This window comes from Cylas formicarius, unplaced genomic scaffold (genome assembly GCF_029955315.1).
Source record: "Cylas formicarius isolate icCylForm1 unplaced genomic scaffold, icCylForm1.1 PGA_scaffold_8__14_contigs__length_24414737, whole genome shotgun sequence".
Lineage (NCBI taxonomy): Eukaryota > Metazoa > Arthropoda > Insecta > Coleoptera > Brentidae > Cylas > Cylas formicarius.
The window spans coordinates 16,176,923-16,194,472 of NW_026844361.1; the positions used below are offsets into that span (position 1 = coordinate 16,176,923).

The 17,550-nt window shown below is 36.4% G+C and overlaps 5 protein-coding genes across 6 annotated transcripts in view; 3 read left to right on the forward strand and 2 right to left on the reverse strand.

Moving 5' to 3' along the window:
• Positions 1–5,567, forward strand: part of LOC132705913 (Krueppel-like factor 7) — a 169,114-nt gene extending 163,547 nt beyond the window's left edge. The window contains exons 5-7 of the mRNA XM_060676877.1: positions 2,327–2,450; positions 2,512–2,729; positions 3,119–5,567. Coding sequence (XP_060532860.1) covers positions 2,327–2,450; positions 2,512–2,729; positions 3,119–3,291 — 515 coding nt within the window. The 3' untranslated portion in view covers positions 3,292–5,567. The remainder of the gene's footprint in view (positions 1–2,326; positions 2,451–2,511; positions 2,730–3,118) is intronic.
• A 91-nt stretch (positions 5,568–5,658) lies between these two features.
• LOC132705914 (uncharacterized) lies at positions 5,659–7,088 on the reverse strand. Its single transcript, XM_060676878.1, has 2 exons — positions 6,384–7,088; positions 5,659–6,331 (listed from the first exon to the last, which is right to left on the reverse strand). Exons 1-2 carry the CDS (start codon positions 6,673–6,675, stop codon positions 6,030–6,032), a joined length of 594 nt encoding a protein of 197 aa, XP_060532861.1. The 5' UTR covers positions 6,676–7,088; the 3' UTR covers positions 5,659–6,029.
• Positions 7,089–7,275: 187 nt separating this feature from the next.
• Positions 7,276–8,927, forward strand: LOC132705912 (uncharacterized). 2 transcript variants are annotated; one of them, XM_060676874.1, is made up of 4 exons: positions 7,276–7,607; positions 7,668–7,919; positions 7,973–8,228; positions 8,282–8,927. In XM_060676874.1, exons 1-4 carry the CDS (start codon positions 7,578–7,580, stop codon positions 8,848–8,850), a joined length of 1,107 nt encoding a protein of 368 aa, XP_060532857.1. In that variant the 5' UTR covers positions 7,276–7,577; the 3' UTR covers positions 8,851–8,927. The 2 variants fall into 2 exon arrangements, with proteins under 2 accessions (XP_060532857.1, XP_060532859.1); XM_060676876.1 differs by having other exon boundaries at positions 7,570–7,653; positions 7,730–7,919.
• A 681-nt stretch (positions 8,928–9,608) lies between these two features.
• LOC132705787 (low molecular weight phosphotyrosine protein phosphatase 1-like) lies at positions 9,609–17,421 on the reverse strand. The gene is made up of 4 exons (XM_060676650.1): positions 17,149–17,421; positions 16,907–17,094; positions 9,800–9,961; positions 9,609–9,750 (listed from the first exon to the last, which is right to left on the reverse strand). The coding sequence occupies exons 1-4, from the start codon at positions 17,177–17,179 to the stop codon at positions 9,667–9,669; spliced, it is 465 nt and encodes a 154-aa protein (XP_060532633.1). The 5' UTR covers positions 17,180–17,421; the 3' UTR covers positions 9,609–9,666.
• Positions 11,951–16,900, forward strand: LOC132705785 (arylsulfatase B-like). The gene is made up of 9 exons (XM_060676648.1): positions 11,951–12,283; positions 12,454–12,632; positions 14,328–14,487; positions 14,543–14,790; positions 15,363–15,618; positions 15,676–15,833; positions 16,034–16,169; positions 16,220–16,381; positions 16,433–16,900. Exons 2-9 carry the CDS (start codon positions 12,528–12,530, stop codon positions 16,879–16,881), a joined length of 1,674 nt encoding a protein of 557 aa, XP_060532631.1. The 5' UTR covers positions 11,951–12,283; positions 12,454–12,527; the 3' UTR covers positions 16,882–16,900.
• Positions 17,422–17,550: the final 129 nt, after the last annotated feature.

The following is a 17,550-nucleotide window of genomic DNA, read 5'->3' on the forward strand; positions in this document are numbered from 1 at the left end:
ACCGTAGAAGTTTTTCGGTCATGCTCCAGCGAAGTTTATTTACATACCATCAGGCAGTGATCGAACTTTTCGTTAGCTAAAAGCGTACAAGACTTTTCCTCGCCACAAATGTCTATATATTTTCCTTTTATTAAGAAATTTCTTTAGTTTAACGAATTCCGTTTCAATTTTCTCGTCAGTTTCAAACTAAAAGCGCAAACTGCGGTCGTTTGTCCGATCTTATACCGAGTAAATCCTTTAGCTTCGGTTTTTTACGGCCACCAATTACGTCGTTAAATGTCCGACGCCGGTTTCGACAAAAAAATAGTCGTCTCATGGCATCGCAATTATTTATCCGTTGCTTTGTGTCGTATAACAATTTATCGCTATAGCGAACTCCAGGGGTGAGCTCGAATACGCGTTTATAGGTTGAATCAGACTCAGCCTTGGTGCTCTTGCAACAAATCGACTTTATAATCCAATCGTGGGAATTTTCTATGAGAAGATCTCTCGAAACAGTCGATTAGTTGTCCTTTCATCTTCCTCTGATCGGTGTCGAAACCGTAATCGTGCCGGTAAAATTGTTACCTCGTGATTCCGTGTGATGTATCGACCGACCGCGTAGCGTAGTGAACCAAGGCCGGACCGCGGAACACAATTTGGCCGGTTTGGTCAACAGCGCGTCGCAAATTTTTGTTCTATTTTTACGTTTTGCTTAATCTGAGGTTGACGCGAGTTTGGTACTAGTAATTAGTGTTACAGACTAAATTTACCCCAAATCAGAAATTTGCCTTTAGTTCAATACCTAAGTTTAACAATAACCAAATGAAAGGCATAGACACAGATATGAAAAGGATAGTAATTAGTTTCAGCTGCTCTATGTACCAACTCACGTCTAGTCCTTCTAAGGATAAATGGTGCATGCGCCAGTAAAACGCTAAAAAACAAGAAGCGGGAATACATATCTGTTACTAAACTATTTTAATTTTTTTTTCAGCGATTTACCTTAAATTCAGTTGGTTACTAGTTGCGTTATCTTTTCCCGGAATCACTAGTGGTACATTGAAAATAGGGTATCGATCGCATCCCAATTTAATTCTAACATATCTCAGCTAAATTGTAAACATAATCATCTTTCATGCGCAGAAATGTTTTGATCGATCGCAAGTCAAATGTTCAATTCACATCGAAGTGACCAGTCACAACCGTCTGTCGTCGCCAGAGAATATCGAATCGGTTAGATCCTTTTCTTCGACCAATGAAATCTTTTGTTTTTTTTTTGGTACTTTGAATATTAATAGAACAAGCTCGTATCGGGTTCTTTTAGATTTAAAACGCTAACGGGGATATAACCCATCGGAGTTTCGCACCCATATTTTGGATTGGAATATATTGGGTAAAGCGAATTTAAATAAATCCGTGAACTAGCGAGGAAGGACACTAACAATCTGGGAAGCTCGCCCTTGAATTTCTAACGGTGTTCATTTGCCATTGTCTCTGTAACTATACTTTGTACTTTGCAATCTTTTCAGCGTGTTTCTCAGTGTTTGAAATCGCTACCGCTATAAATGTTGCTCTCTTGGCTGTCATCTCTAACAGCCGGGTCTTTAGGTAAATATTTGAAATAGTTGCGAGCTGGTATTATCTGGTTCTGAATTGCTAGTAAGAAACCTTCTGTTGTGGGAAACATCTGTCCAGAGATTAGCTCATAGTTCGACGCTGCTTTGTCGGCATGTTTCTCTCCAGCGTTGTATCTTTTCGTCGTTCGTCTTATGGTGAACCAGGATTTGTTTCTCTTTTAGTCGTAATGGAGTAGAGTCATCTATTTAGCATATAGCTCTATGGAATTCTGAATCCCTAGATTTCCTGTAGCAGTAGCTTCGAATATTTGCAACTTGTGACGTGGGAGCGTGAGTCTCTCGGCTGCACTACTACGATCGGGGTTCATAAATTTAGTTAGAAGCGTTCGCACCTTTCTCTGTAAATTATCGACGTCCGTTTTGCTCCATTGCACTATTCGAAACTAGTAGCCAAGCATTGAGCCGGCATAGGAGTTGATTGTTGTTATTATTATTACTATTATTATTATTACTTTAGCTTGATTGTTATTTTTATTATTATTATTATTATTATTATTATTATTATTATTATTACTATTATTATTATTAACACTTTAGCAAAATCAAGACTAAGTAACCAAAACACTCGTAAACCGTTTGGCATAAATTAAAAATTGTAAATACATTTTTGTTGCAACAAAACAAATAACACCACGTTAAATTGAATGTAATGTAAACCAAAAAATATTTTTAAAATTATATCTGGAATATTTCATCGAATGTTTCAGATATTCCTAAATGCAATGTGATAAGTCCCCAAGACATCAGCTTGTCCCTAGCGGCCGACGCGACAAGGTCGCTGACGTCAACCGCCGCCCTACTCGCCCTCCAAAGGATAAAGGACGCGTCGATGTAATTTTTCGCAACCCTTCAAAATAAGCGGCGTTGCCGTTCAATCGCCGTCACGTTTCAGATCGCTCACAGTTACCCCCTCCCCCGGTAAATCCAACGCGAGCAACATCACCAACAATAACACGATCAACAACAACGTCTACGAAGCGGGAAAGACGACGACGATCACGCCCGAGGTGACCATAAGGCGGAGGAAGATCCACCGTTGCGACGTTGCCGGATGTCACAAGGTGTACACGAAAAGTTCGCACCTCAAAGCACACAAAAGGACGCACACCGGTAATTGGGAAACTTTTATTTCGTGCTATGTCACACAACTATAACAGTAGGGTCGGAAAAAACTCTAACCATTGGTTGGTATACAAATGGAAGTCTATTATTACTTTTGACATTTTAGACTAAAATATGGTACCTAAGAAGCATGTTACGATGTCTGCTACAATTTACCTAAGATTGCTATTATTTAAAAACGTGTATTATCTACTTACCTGTATTATGTAGTCTAGAAGATGTCACTTTCTTCTCTTCGCACTACATTCAGTTAACAATTTCAAGATGTCTTTATGACACTTTTTGTCATAAATCTACATTGCAAGCGTGAACGATCAGAATATCTTTATCAAAGTTGTCTCCTTATAATTCTTCTTGTTTTTCTGGAAATGTTTCAGGCGAAAAACCTTATCAGTGTTCGTGGGACGGGTGCACCTGGAAATTCGCAAGGTCGGACGAGCTCACTAGGCATTACAGGAAGCACACCGGTCAGAAACCGTTCAGCTGCAACCTGTGCCAGCGCTCCTTCAGCCGATCGGACCACTTGTCCTTGCACATGAAACGCCACTGACAGTTTTACCGATGAGTTTAGCGAACAATTAAATATAGTAGGCGATGTTTTTTTTACGGTGCTCTCTTTCGGAAAACGTGCAGATTTTCGAAAATCCTGCGCACACCGTGACGGCTTTTTTTCATTCTCACCGCCCGTCACGAGCTGGACGCGTGTTCACGACGACGAATGCACGATTTTGATATGCATCCATCTGACGTGTCTATCCCGCAGTGACAGTTGTCGACATGCAGAGTTTTGAAACGATATTCCTCGATTTGGACCGCGTTGCGACATTTGCATTCTCTGCGTGCTACCGTCGTGGCACTTATTCGTTCTCAACTGCGGTAAAGTTCTAGCATTTTGCGATTCTTGCTCTATTCATTGACTTCACCAGAGTTGCTGTCATGGCCACCTCTTTCTATCGAACGCCGTCAATGGCCGAATTTATACGAAAGAAATTATCGAACTGCGAACCCAAAACCAAACTAAATTTTCAGTACTTATGACACCAACATTCGTAACGCCAACCGCAGTTGAGGACAACATTTGGAGAATATGCGACACTATAACCGGCCCACAACACATTCTTTGTTCCTTGGTTCAGGGACTGCCAAAACCAACCGCCCCTGACAGTGCTGCCAACTTACAATAAGCGAAGATCTAACTCTTGAACGACTATAATTATTCTAAACTAATCTTATCGACTTTCGTTCATTCCAGTTTGAAAATGTGCACAGTTTTTTACAAAGAGCACTGTTACACGTGACGATTTCTAAATATTCTAATATTCAAAAATGTCAAATAAACGGGAAATTCTGCAGTTATTTTGCCAAAACATCCCTTTGACTACGTTTTTTTCCGACACGGTGGTCATTCTAAATACTCTCAATAAGTTTTCGCGAAAAAGGTTGCAATCGGTTGTTAGTGCTGAACCCCGTATATGACGTCTGCGATAATCATATATAAATTTACAACATGGATTTACGTAATTCAAAGAAATGTGCTAAAAACAGCAATCAATGATGAAATGTTGTACGTGTATGATATTTTTTATACATTCCTATAAATAATTTCAATATTGTGTAGATTTTAAGTGATCGGAACATGGTGCCAGTAGCGATGTCAAAACAGTATAGTTTTGTAAATTAATAGAGAATTTTTTTAGCGTTAGTTTCTAGCTCGTAAAGTCTTCCGTACAAGAATAGGCCCAGTATATTTTGTATACCAAAAATATGTACATCAGTAAATTCGCCCTGAACGATAACAATATAAAAGTGTGATACAAATATTTGTAAAGTATATATTTATTATCAAACAAAGAAGCGCTTGTAAAAATTGTACAGAAATTTTGAAATCGTTGTTATTTCGGATCGAATACTTTTATAGAACAGGTTAAGGTTTGGCACGCAACCCCAATTGACATCAATATGGGAGCTAATAAACCATAGATTATGGAATTTGGATTAAACTCTGGGGACACAAATTACATTAACCAAATCTGTATTACTGTAAGAATGTAAGGTAATACAAGATTATTTTTTTATTTGCTATTTGTATGCCACCAAATTTTTTAATAGACAATTTTTATAAAAAGTCCCTATAGACAAACATCCCTACATAAGTGCAATTACCGTTTTGTATTCTTAAGTGTATTATTATTTCTAGGAGTTAATATGTTAATTTCCTTAAATGAAAGTAGGGCGCCACCGATACGATAAATATCACCAGAGTCAGAAAAATGACCACAATTTAGGCGTTCCCTTTTTTACTCTTAATATTTAGATTAAATATTTTTTAACGCATTGCCAGTAAATGGGCCAGTATATAGTAATACAACCATGTACCTATTAAAAATTATAGTTTTATGGTAATTCTAGAATGATTTTAATATTGCGTCTGCCTGAAATTTTGATGAACTATCAGTTAATTTAAGTGATACAAGACCCTCCAAAAAGGCAAACAAATAACATTTATAATTGAGCTTATGCAACAACAAAAATCATAATTTTTGGCATCAGTAAAACATAAAAGTTCCCTTCTACCCTATAAAATGTTCATTTAGTTAAGATTTTAAATAATTTGGATCTCCGTTAGTTTTGGTTAGTTAGTTTATAGCTTATTATTGTAAATTTTTTTGTATATTTCATGTATTGGGCATTTCTGTTATAGCGTGTTTAAAACACAAATAATTTTTGTTTTGAAAAAGAATTTATGGTGCATCCTAGGGAATTATAATATATTTATTAATGTTAAATGTTTAAGTTGTTTATATAAATATATGGAAGGGTTTTCAAGCTGTTTTATTTGTGTGTGAAGACTAAAACAGTTTTAGGTAGAAATTAGACTTTGTCACTATCTGCAAATACCTATAAAACTTTTTATATTCAAACCAGCAATATATTTATTTACAAAAAACTTAACAAAATAAAAAGAGCACTTTATGTAACACAAAAACAAATCTCTTAAAACAGGCTTTGTGCTTAAACTATTAGCTTTGCAGAGTGTAACCTCCCTCTATCTTGGACAATAACAACAATAAATTTTCCATTTCAGTCAAACTTATTAGTTGAATTTACAATAATTTTATTTATAAAATAAAAACAGAAATTCAATAAGGGGGACTAATTCCAAAACAAAGTTTTTAACTTGCACGAAAATATGCAATGAAAAAAAACACTGTTTATGAATTTATCACAAGGCATACCCGCCACTGATACAAAATGTCACATCACCATAACCTCACCATCTGGTTTAGATCAATGTATTCTACTAGCTGAAAGAATGTCACCGACTCGCAAACTCAAATCATTACGTCTTGCCTCTGTTAATGCTCTCTGAAGTTTTGTTCGCCAAGAATAATCTGGGGCATTATCTCGGTGAAAGTTTAAAACTTCTCTCACCATTTCTACAAAATTGCCCCGATGCATGCTCTCTAAACTATCAATTATTCCTTCTGGAATGTCCAATTCTCGGGCAAGCTGTTTCCACTTGAACCCAATTTCATTAATTATCAATTGGTGTACCCTCTCAATTGGATGCCTCTCCACACGAGGAATAACTAAAAAATCCTTACTTTACTTTGCCGCGTTTGCCTTAAGTTTGAAACAAACCTCCTTCCATTCTGTCATGGTGGTGGAGCTCCTGTACTGCCCTTTGAATTTCACTATCGGGATTTTCTCTATTTACAGCAGTTACAATATATATCAAATTATCAATATTATTAGGTCCTAGCACATCTCTACTTTCGAGCACATCGATCAAATCTCCCACAGTGTTTATACTGTCCAATCTTCTAATGGAATTTATATCTGTTTCGAAATGATTTACCAAGCTTGCACTGTCTATAACCCTAGTTCTCAATAAAAGACAGAGGCGATGGTAAGCATCAATACTTATAGCCATTTTAAAATAGAACTAACAACGATTTAACTGGGAAGACTGGAACTGGAAATGACTCATTACTCATTTGATAATGACACTTACAACTTACACTCAAAATAAATTCTAAAAAAAACGTTCTCTTCTTTTTCGAATTGCCTATAAGTATGAAACAATTAATTAGGTGGACCCATTTGTCATAAGAAGAATCGCCACTCAAAAAGACGAGGAAGTGCATAATAACCAAACATAATCTAAAATACTAATTAAAATGTTAGCCCTGTTTAGAACAACTATGTGCTCGACTGCAGCACAAATGCGGGTTGTCTGCAATCAACTTAACGCAAAGTACCACCTGCTCGCAAAATGCACTCCTATTATTTCCAATAACTTGGCGTCAAATCTTTTGTTGCCCCATATCCAGAGTATTGTACCCAGCTGCGGTTTTAAAGTGATGGGAAAAGTGCGAAGAAGGTGCAAAGATTGCTTTATAGTTTGCAGAGAACAGAGACTCTATGTACTTTGCAAAACCCATAGGCGTCACAAGCAGATGTCAATGGTAAAACATCCCAGTAAAACATGGATTTTGAGCCACGCAACCCAATCGAAAGTTAGACCATGGTAAACGTGATGGTTTTCTAATAGACAATGGCAAGGTTTTTTTATGATGAATAAATGTTTTAAGAGCATTCCTCGACTTTTAGTCCCATACCACCCAATCTGATGATAAGTTTCTATCATGCATAAATTAATACTTCTAAAATTTTGGCCTACTACTAGTAATAAAGTTTACTCTCTTAGTAAACCTTTAGTTTAACGAGTTTGCGAAACTTACCGGTTCAATGCAAATGAAGGGATTGTACGTGCACTTAAGTGAGGTTATGTCATTGATAGTTTTTCATGTATGGTTATGTTGATAAAGGAAAATGAGCGAAACTAATTATGACGGAAACAGTGTAAATATTTATTTCCCAAGGAAGAAAGGTTAATGATTAATTTAAGGTACCTCTTTTTAGGATCTATTTTTAAATGACCGTTATAATCCGCCTTCTAAAGAAAACACTTTGCCCAAAGACAGGTTTACTGAAGAATGCGAACGCCACCCCGCAAAGAGAATAAAAGTCGACGACCATGGCTCGTCAGTTGAGCCAAAATCAAATGTAGGGCAGCCACTTACTTTAAAGAGGTGTGATTCAGCCTCTAACGGCATCAAAAGAATATTCCCTGGCCCTGCGGGCGTTATAAGTGATGACTTTGGTAGAGCTAATGTTAGTGTTGCAGGTAACTGCTATTGTCTTTTTTTTTTCATTAATTTTTTTAGGATCCTATGTTGTGTTCCCAACAAACGGCAAGAATTTTTGAGGATGGCCCTTGGAAAGATATGAGCAAGGATTTCTACATCAGTGACAATGTATATCTGTTTAATAAATTTAATATATCATGGATTAAAAAGCAAGCAGGTATGAATAAATTTCTCGACCAGAAAGCCCCATATTTGGCAGGTATCCTGCAATCATTAGAAGTTTCAGAAACGCAATTGCGAAAATCAGTTAACATTACTTTAAAAGATTTAACAGGTGAGTAGGGAATTCCAATTATACTAGACAGTTATCAAATTGTTCGCTCTTAGGGCAGATCCAAGGTATGATCCAGCAAAGTCTTTATGAGGATTACTGCAACTTTTTCACCTTGGGTGCTGTTTTGGTACTTACACAATTTGGCGTTCTCTCATGTAATTGCAACAAATGTGACAACCATCACTTAACAATTACCTCCAACAGTTTGAGTGCCATTTACAATGGGAAACAAAAACTAGTGTTGAAAAAAATTGACCCCCAGGAACTTTGCGCCTCTTTTTATAAAAATGTTAACGAACAAATGAAGATCGATTCCAAAAAAATAAGTGCCAAGTGCAGTACCTCTGCTGCGATTTCAAGTAGTTGCCGCCAAATGAATATGTGTAATGTTCAGATAAATTCAGAGGCTAAAAAATTTCATTTTAAGAAAACGCCAAAAACCTTGGAGGCCAGTCTTCTAATAGAAACATTATCGCCCGAAAATAGTAAAAAAAAAGACTTGAATTCAATACCCGTGCCAAACTCTCAAATATCCCTCAAGGTTGACCGCAGCGAGCACAAAAAAATATGGGATGGTATACTGGAGGATGTTGACCTAAGTGCTTTGTTTGAGGATTTTTGATTTCTTTTTGTAAAGAGGCATTGCTCTTAATATGCAAAATATTTATTTTGTATAAAAATAGATTATTTATACAGTTACCAAGGTTTTTTTTTTTCACTTTTTCTTCGAAAATACGGTAATAAAAAAGGACAAACTGGTCAGACTGACATATATACCAGGAGGAGGAAGCAAAACAATTCTCTACAGATGGCCGATTGATCCGTGCCAAGGGCACTCACCGAACGTTCGTTTAGTCAGTAGAGAGGCACTGGTAGTAGCAAACCGCTGATCTTAAGTGCCTTGTTTGAAGATTTTTAATTTGTTTTTGTAAAGAGACATTGCTCTTAATATGCAAAATATTTGTTTTGTATAAAAATAGATTATTTATTCAATTACAGATGTTTTTTTCGACTTTTTGATAATTTCAGAAATCATTCTTTCATTTCTTATCCGTGCACCTAACTACATTGGCCAAGTTCGCCGAAGGTTCGTAAAGGTTCTGGTTAGTACCAAGCCGCTATACATTCTCCAAATTGCAACTGACGTCTTTATATGATACACTTATTTTAACGTAAATTTTGCATTCTTCCCTTTAACATTCAAGTGTAAAAATGTCATGATTAGATCTTTGAATTAGTAACAATTCCCTATGTCTTGACCACGATAAAGATGACGAAAATTTAACACTACCGTCGACAAACGGTGTTTTCGGTTTAAAAATTTAAACGACGTTAGTTGCTGAAAATTGAAACAGTTTCAACAAAAAGACGGTACATGAGCGTAAATAAAACTTTATGTACTTACAACAAAATTTATTTACAAAAAAGCAAAACTCATTCAGTTTCCGTACTGATCCAAAAATCCATTGCAAGCCCTTACGCACTGCTGGTAACACTTTTCAAACCCTTTCGAATTATTATCCTAAAACGACAACGTCTATAACACATTACGCACAAGTATGTGCGCTTACGTAGTAAGGATCTCTGATGATCCTCTCCCCCTTAGGATCAAAGTCGCCCAAAAGTAAAATTTTGGCTTTCGTCCCCGGAGGTTGCTGCCCTTTTAAATTCGAAATATTATTTTCGTCCATGCCGAATATGTAATCGAATTCGCTGAAATCTTCGTCTTCAATCTGCAAACAAAAACGGACATCATATGTCAACCTGATGCTACGAAACAAAAGAAATTTATAAAAAGTTCGAATGTGTAAGTAAATAATTACCCTAAATGAAAACAGTAAACGAATTTTACTTTGGCAACTTAAATTTGTTTTATTTTAGAATTTAATTTTAATATGTCATAATAAAAAACAGAACACAAAATTTTGATTGGTGAATATGATGTTGATTGAATTGAACGACTTTCATTTTTGTGTGTGTGTAGTTTTGACACATCAATATCAAAATGCCCATTAAGATTGTGTTGAGCGATCTGAGCCCAGGTCTGTATCCTGAAAATTCGAGAACGGGGAAGCCCTGCTCCTTTCGACGAGAAAGTCGACCATCCTACACAAGATGACGCTGCCGGCTTATAAAAGCGAAAGACGATGCGACAAAAAATTAACAGTTAATAGTCCATTCAAATTTGTCCTTAAAATAGAATTAAAGTTACAGAAATTCCCATAGAGCTAAAAAATTGGTATGAATATTCAGAATACTATTACACACAACTTGTGAAAAATCCGTATCAATCATTGTCAAGTTTGCAAAAATAGGTTTTTGGCGTCTTTCAACCAAACAGTGAGTTTTACAGCAAAAATATATTATTATATATATATTTAAGACGATAACACAATCTTTTGCAATTGCAAAAAGGGGTGCAATGCTAAATGCGTCTGTAAGACAATCGTGCTTCAATGAGACATATGATGCAACAAAATATTTGTATCCAACAAGAAGAAAACGAAGACAGGACATTAGAAGTTCGATTGGATTATTATAAATCCGACGAATAATATTTCCAAATAATTTTTTCATTTACAAATTACAGCTTTCGTCATTTTCAATACTCCATTTGTATTTCATAAAATACTTTTCAATTCAACAGGATCACAATATATCGTAGATTAGGCCTACAGGGGGAACAACATTAAAAAAAAAACGCCAAGCACACTACTTCATAAAAGATGTGGAAACGTGTACGAATATAATAATTTTTTCAATTCTTTGACTCGCTATTTCACGAAAATGACAATACTTATGAAGACAAGACAATCGGATGATCTATTTTTGCTGTGAAACTCGTAGTTCAGCTGAAAAACTCGAAAAAAACTGCTTTTGCAAACTTTCACGATTACCCTTCCTTTGTAGTGTCATGAGTGTCGAACCAAGTCTCTGTAATGCTCTTGTGCAGAAATAGGAGCAATGTTTGACGACCGCCAGTAAATCGACCATTTTCTTTTAATTCCTGTTGCAATGATTCGAGTGACGGAATGTGATGCTTTTGTCATATGGTTCCTTCGTTTCTGGTGAATCATTATCAAGGAATCGACGCTGCCCTCCCAATGGCAGCGCCCATGTCCTGTGACGTTTTTAGAAATTCTACAGACAAATTTTGAACTACAAAATATAAATTATTATTTGCTGATTTCTTTTCAAAGAGTTTTATAAAATTTAAATACGTACAAACAGTATGTGCAATTGTTCGATAATAGAAACACAAATATAAGTACATATTATATAGATTTTGCGTTTATATACTCATCAAGCGATTCTCTTGTAGCACACGTTCAAATTGCTGAGTCATGACAAACTAGAAGTACTGTGCAGAGAAACACAGAAACTATTTATTTAAAAAAAAATATTAACTCAGAAAAAAAAACTACAATATTGATTACATAATTGACACTTTTAAATTTAAAAAATTATTTTGACTTCAACCTCTTCAATAATTGTGAAAACAAATCGTTGTGTCTTTATAAATTTTGACATATTCGAATAAACTAGTAAAATAATCGACGCTCAAAACAAACCAAATATATAACTACGTGCAACGGATGCGTTTTTTAGAGAGAACCTCTTAATGATCTTTTGCCTTGAAGTTCGGAAATACGTTCGGCTCCACCGTACGCAGTCGAAAGCGCTTACAGAGTTTAAAAATTCTACATTACCGAAATACTCTCTCCTTCTTCACGTAAAACGGATTACAGAGTCCCACCCCAGTTGTGGGTACTAACAAAATTTGCAACTACCAAAACAAATGAATCGCTATACATTTTTTTCTATCTTTTCACATTTCATTCATAATTTATTCGGAACATTTATGGCAATTTTTAGTTCAATGGGAATTTTTGTAGCCTTCAAAGTCCTATTTGACCGAACTATGGCAGTTATAAACAACACTTTAATGGTTGACTTGGAGAGAATAAACCTTTAGTTAGTTTGAGTTTTTCGCCTAGTAATTTATTTTACCGTCGCGTTGGACGAACCAGAACGACATTTTCCGTTTTAAAAAGGTAGGAATACATTAAGTTTAATCGGCCTAACAAGTAATTATGAATATACGCGTTTTGAAGCAGGAACGATAACACATTCACTTTGATCCAAATTCGACCGGTACTCATTCGCGACTATTACGTCACGAAGCGCCACCACGCTTCCTTATTAGAATAATTACAATTTTCAGTAACATTTCGATAACACCTGATACCGGGTCGGCGCAGTTGCGTGGATCGTCAGTGATAACAATTTTTGCGTGCCATGAAACCATTCGTTGTCCTCTTCGTTATCTCCTGGGGCATTTTTACTTGTCTCGCTGGAAAACAACAACAGCCCCACATCGTGGTGATACTAGCCGACGACGTCGTAAGACCTTTTTTGTTTTACTCGTGCCTGTTTTATTACAATAATTTAATGAATAAAAAAACATTTTCAACGTTAAATTTACTTTAAGAATATTTAATCAGCAAATCTGAATTTGGTGCAACTACTTTTTGCCGGATTGTTTTAATACAAAAGGAATGAAAATCTAACTAGAAAGACATTTTGGGAATGAAGATTTCGAAAGATAAGCAATAAAATAGGAATTAATCACACAAGTTCTGGTGAACACCAGTAATGTGCTTTCTGGGGTGCTCCAAGGCTTTCTACCCTACTTCGCCCTCTTTCTTACACTGATTTTAATAATTACACGAAGGTCATTAGTTCCGATTTAAATCTACTAAATTGCTTAATGTCAAATTTGAGAATCACCATTGACGGCCACATATTTTACCAAAATGAAAGTTACATTGTGCAAGGAATTGGTAGTGTCTCCCCCTGTCTTCGAAAAATTTTAAAAAATAAATTCAAGCTGAACTCTGATATGCATAACAGAGATACCAGAAATATATAAAAATTTTTAATATCGAAGCACAGAATAGCAGCATACAAAAAACATTTACTTGTAACAGCAGTCAACTTTATAATTCTTTGTAACATGATTTAATACACCATAATATTAAAAAAATCAAAATTGATTTATTTAACAAGCAGGTAGAGTCTTATGACTTTATGCACGAGTAGTAGAGTTCTCCTAACAATATACCGTTTCTACGACATAATCGGGCATTTAACTTTGGTAAATTTTTATGAGGGTCTCCGCAAGCCCATCTCGCTTTAGCTTCTCTTAAATAATAACTTAAATAACTTCGCAATTCCACAATGACGTTCCAGAACCGTACTTCGGTACTTAGTCCATTCATAATTTAGAATATTTATTGTAAATACAAAATGGCCCTCTGAGTCTTGAAAAACAACTGAATAGCAGTAAGTTGCTAATTACTAATTACAAACACAACACGGAATAGAAATAACTCCAACGCTTCGACGGATGAGACAACACTGCTTCATAAAACTTACGCCAGCAGGTCTTAAACACATTCCACAGTCAAAGCCACAAAAGGTTGTAAAAACGGTATATCGTTCGGAGAACTCTACTAACTCAAGAGGCATATATAATGTTTTATCTATTTATTGGTTTGTTACTAGGCATAAATTTGTTATTATATTTATTGTATGGGAACAGTAAATAATGTATTTACTTAATTTTTGTTAAAAAAATTATCTTAACTGATGGATTGATAAGTTTGCGCGCTATTTGCATAAACTGGACTTGGTTTCCCAGGATTAAGTTTTAATAGCCTTAGACTAGATACCGGCCTATATATATTTATATTTTTCGTACATTTATACTTTGATTATCATAAATAAAGTCGGTTATTGTTATTATTATAATTAACAATTTAAATATTCATCGCGAATAAGACAAAAGACAAAATTAATAAAAACCTTGGCCCAAGCAACACCACCTATTTATCTGCAGTCCTCCAAAAATCTAAATTAACGCGTTTTTTTTAACAATGGGCTGGATTTTGTGACATTGGCCTCATTATGCGTTGTCAACCGTTTAATCTAAGTATGAAATTATGTATGTAAAAGTAACGTTTTCACTCATTCTGAAAGGATAGGTTTTATAATTATCCAACATAATTTTAACACCTCGCTCAACAAACACCGCAGGGTTGGAACGATTTTGGCTACCACGGGTCCAATCAGATCCCCACCCCCAACATTGACGCGCTAGGCTATAACGGGGTGATTTTAAATCGTTTTTACACGCAACAAACATGCACCCCGTCGAGAGCGGCTCTATTAACTGGAAACTATCCTATTCGATCAGGTAAACTAACCAAAACTGACAAGAAAAGTATGTCTATGATTGCCCTTGCAAACAGGTATGCAAGGTTACCCCATGAGATGCGGCGAAAACCGATACATCCCGGCCGACATGGCAACCCTGCCGCAAAAACTCAAAGAGCTGGGCTACAACACCCATCTGGTGGGCAAGTGGCACTTGGGTGCCGCGACGAGCTCCGTAACTCCCACGGGCAAGGGTTTCGATACCCACTTTGGCTACTATAACGGCTTCGTGGGGTATTTTGATTATGTAATATCGCAAGATATGTCCGCGTACAACCTGAGCGTAAGTTTTTAAATCGTAACTGTGATGATTCTGTGGTGGAGCATTGCACATGATGGTTTTTTCGATTCATTTTTAGTGTGATTTTTGTTCCTGAAATGTTTAGTGAATGTTTTAAATGTTTAAGTGTGCCGACTCCGCTGTTTTCTCTGTTCAAGCCGGTAGGAGGCCGGATAGTACGCAGTTTAAGCAGGGTGAAGCCGGTGTTTTTTGATATCTGTCAAAATCCTTTTTTGCTAGCTGAGAGCATATATTGGTTATATTTCTTCTTTTTACGTTTGGTGTATGACCAAATGAAAAATCTTCGGCAGATGCTGGAAAATGGGCGATTCACCACAGCAATCCTGCCCAGCCGAGAGCAAATCGTATTTTCTCTCTCTCTCTCGTAACTGTGCTTCGTGAACATCTCTTTAAATTAAGTTGGCAGATAACCTCACTTTTGACGTTAACTGACGTTAATGACCGCGATATTTCTGATCAGACGCGCATGCGCAATTGCATGTTTTCTTAATTCGTATTCGTTCGTAAAGACTTGTAAATAGTTTTTAGAGGATTACATGAGATATTTTAAATAGGACTACGTAGGATTCGACCTGCACGACAGTTTCAAGCCGCAGTGGGCCCTACAAGGAAGGTACGCGACGGAACTATTCACCGAGAAGACGATCGATATCATAGACAAACACGACCAAGAGGCGCCGCTGTTTCTGATGTTGGCGCACCTCGCCGCGCATACGGGGGCGAACGGTACAGAACTCGGGGTGCCGAACATTACAGAAACCAACGAGAAGTACGATTACATAGAAAATCCGATGCGGAAACGCTACGCAGGTTAATTACGTGTCTTAACGTATTGTCACTCAACAAACTTAATTGTTTACCTTGCAGATGTTATGAACATTATGGATAAGTCAGTTGGCGAAATTGTTAAAAAGTTAAACGAAAAGAACATGCTCGAAAACGCGGTAATATTATTCTTTTCTGATAATGGCGCACAAACTATCGGGATGTACGAAAACTACGGTTCTAATTGGCCGTTACGAGGGGTAAGTCACAGACGACATAAAGTCACAGAATGCAGTCTAACCACAGGTTATTATATTTAAGAGAGCTTTGATAACGCGAAATTGGCGAACTTACGTTATTATCTAGAAAGTACATTTTTTATGAAAAACTGCTATGAATATGGGTTTCTTGAATTAAATAGAATTAATGTGACGTCAAAATATGTCTTTGTACTGTTTAGCTAAAATTTTCACTGCATGAAGGAGGTGTTAGGGGTTCGGGGGTACTATACAGCCCCCTACTGAGTAAGAAACGCTACATCAACAACCAACTCATACATATAAGCGACTGGTTGCCAACGTTTTACCACATTGCGGGTTAGAATGCCTTATTGGCAAGAAATAACCATTTACCGTCACCTTTTTAGGAGGTAACATATCAGACTTGGGCAAACTGGATGGGGTGAATCAGTGGACGACCATTTCGGAAGATCAACGGGGCAGCAGAAACGAAATTTTGGTTAATATAGATGAAGAACTGAATTACTCTGGTCTGATAGGCTACAAAGGGCGATATAAGCTTCTGAATGGTATAGACCCTATCATTGTAAAGATCATTAATTCCAAAAACCCTTTTTCAGGAACTTTTCAGGGTGGTATTTATGACGGGTATTATGGAGAAAGTGGTAGAGATACCTCCAACCCATCATATGATTTAGACATGATTCTTGAAAGCGACGTGAATAAAGCTATACAAAGCATATCCAACCAAAGGCAACTAACCAAGCGTCGTATTAATTATATCCGCGAGCAATTAGATATCAGTTGGTGCAGGAATCAACAGATACCTGAGGATCTAGTGTGCTCTGGCTTTTGCCTGTTTGACATTCGAAATGATCCTTGCGAAACTAGGAACATAATTGACCAACATCAAAAAATAGCAGAAAGACTCAAGAAGAGATTGTCAGAGTTTTATGATAACTTGGTTCCCCAGACCAACAAACCAGTGGATCTAGCATCAGACCCAAAGCTATTTAATAACACTTGGTGTACTTGGTTAGAACCGGAGCTTTGCTCAAAAGCTGAATAAATTAAAATTGTATTAATAAACTCACTTGTCTTGCTCTACCATTATAAACAATATTGTGTTCCATTAAAGTATTTTGTGCTCTGGAATCTGGAGGATTTCCGGAGTGCCAACCACCTAATGCGGCACTATCTACTTTCCATCGATCAGCGATACCTCTTTCTTCTATTATTTGTGAAAAAACTGCCTCCGCAATCGGCGACCGACAAATGTTGCCTACAATAAATCTCTGCTAGTAGGCTCATTAACAAAAATTTGTATTATTTGTACCCAAACAGACGAATAAAGCCTTGTTCACCATTTTATTTTTAATTTACACTAGGTTCCCATAAACTTGTAGGTTAGATTTTAGTTATCAGATGTCGCAATTATGAACAGCTGAAAGGAATCGCGATAAATAATAATAACCAAAGAGGTCAATAGCCACGGGAGATTGATTTTTGTTTTTATGGGACCCGGTTAAATACATGAAGAACACAACATAACATATTTGTGTTTTTATAATGATACTATTAGTCGTAATTTTAAGGTCCGTACAGACAGTCCGAGTCCGAACAAAACATCGTATATCATTTACATTTTTTTTTCTATTCCTTTCTCCAGAATACCAAATTATACATTCTTGGAGAGTAATGATAATGAAACATTGATACATAATAATTTTTGGAAAAA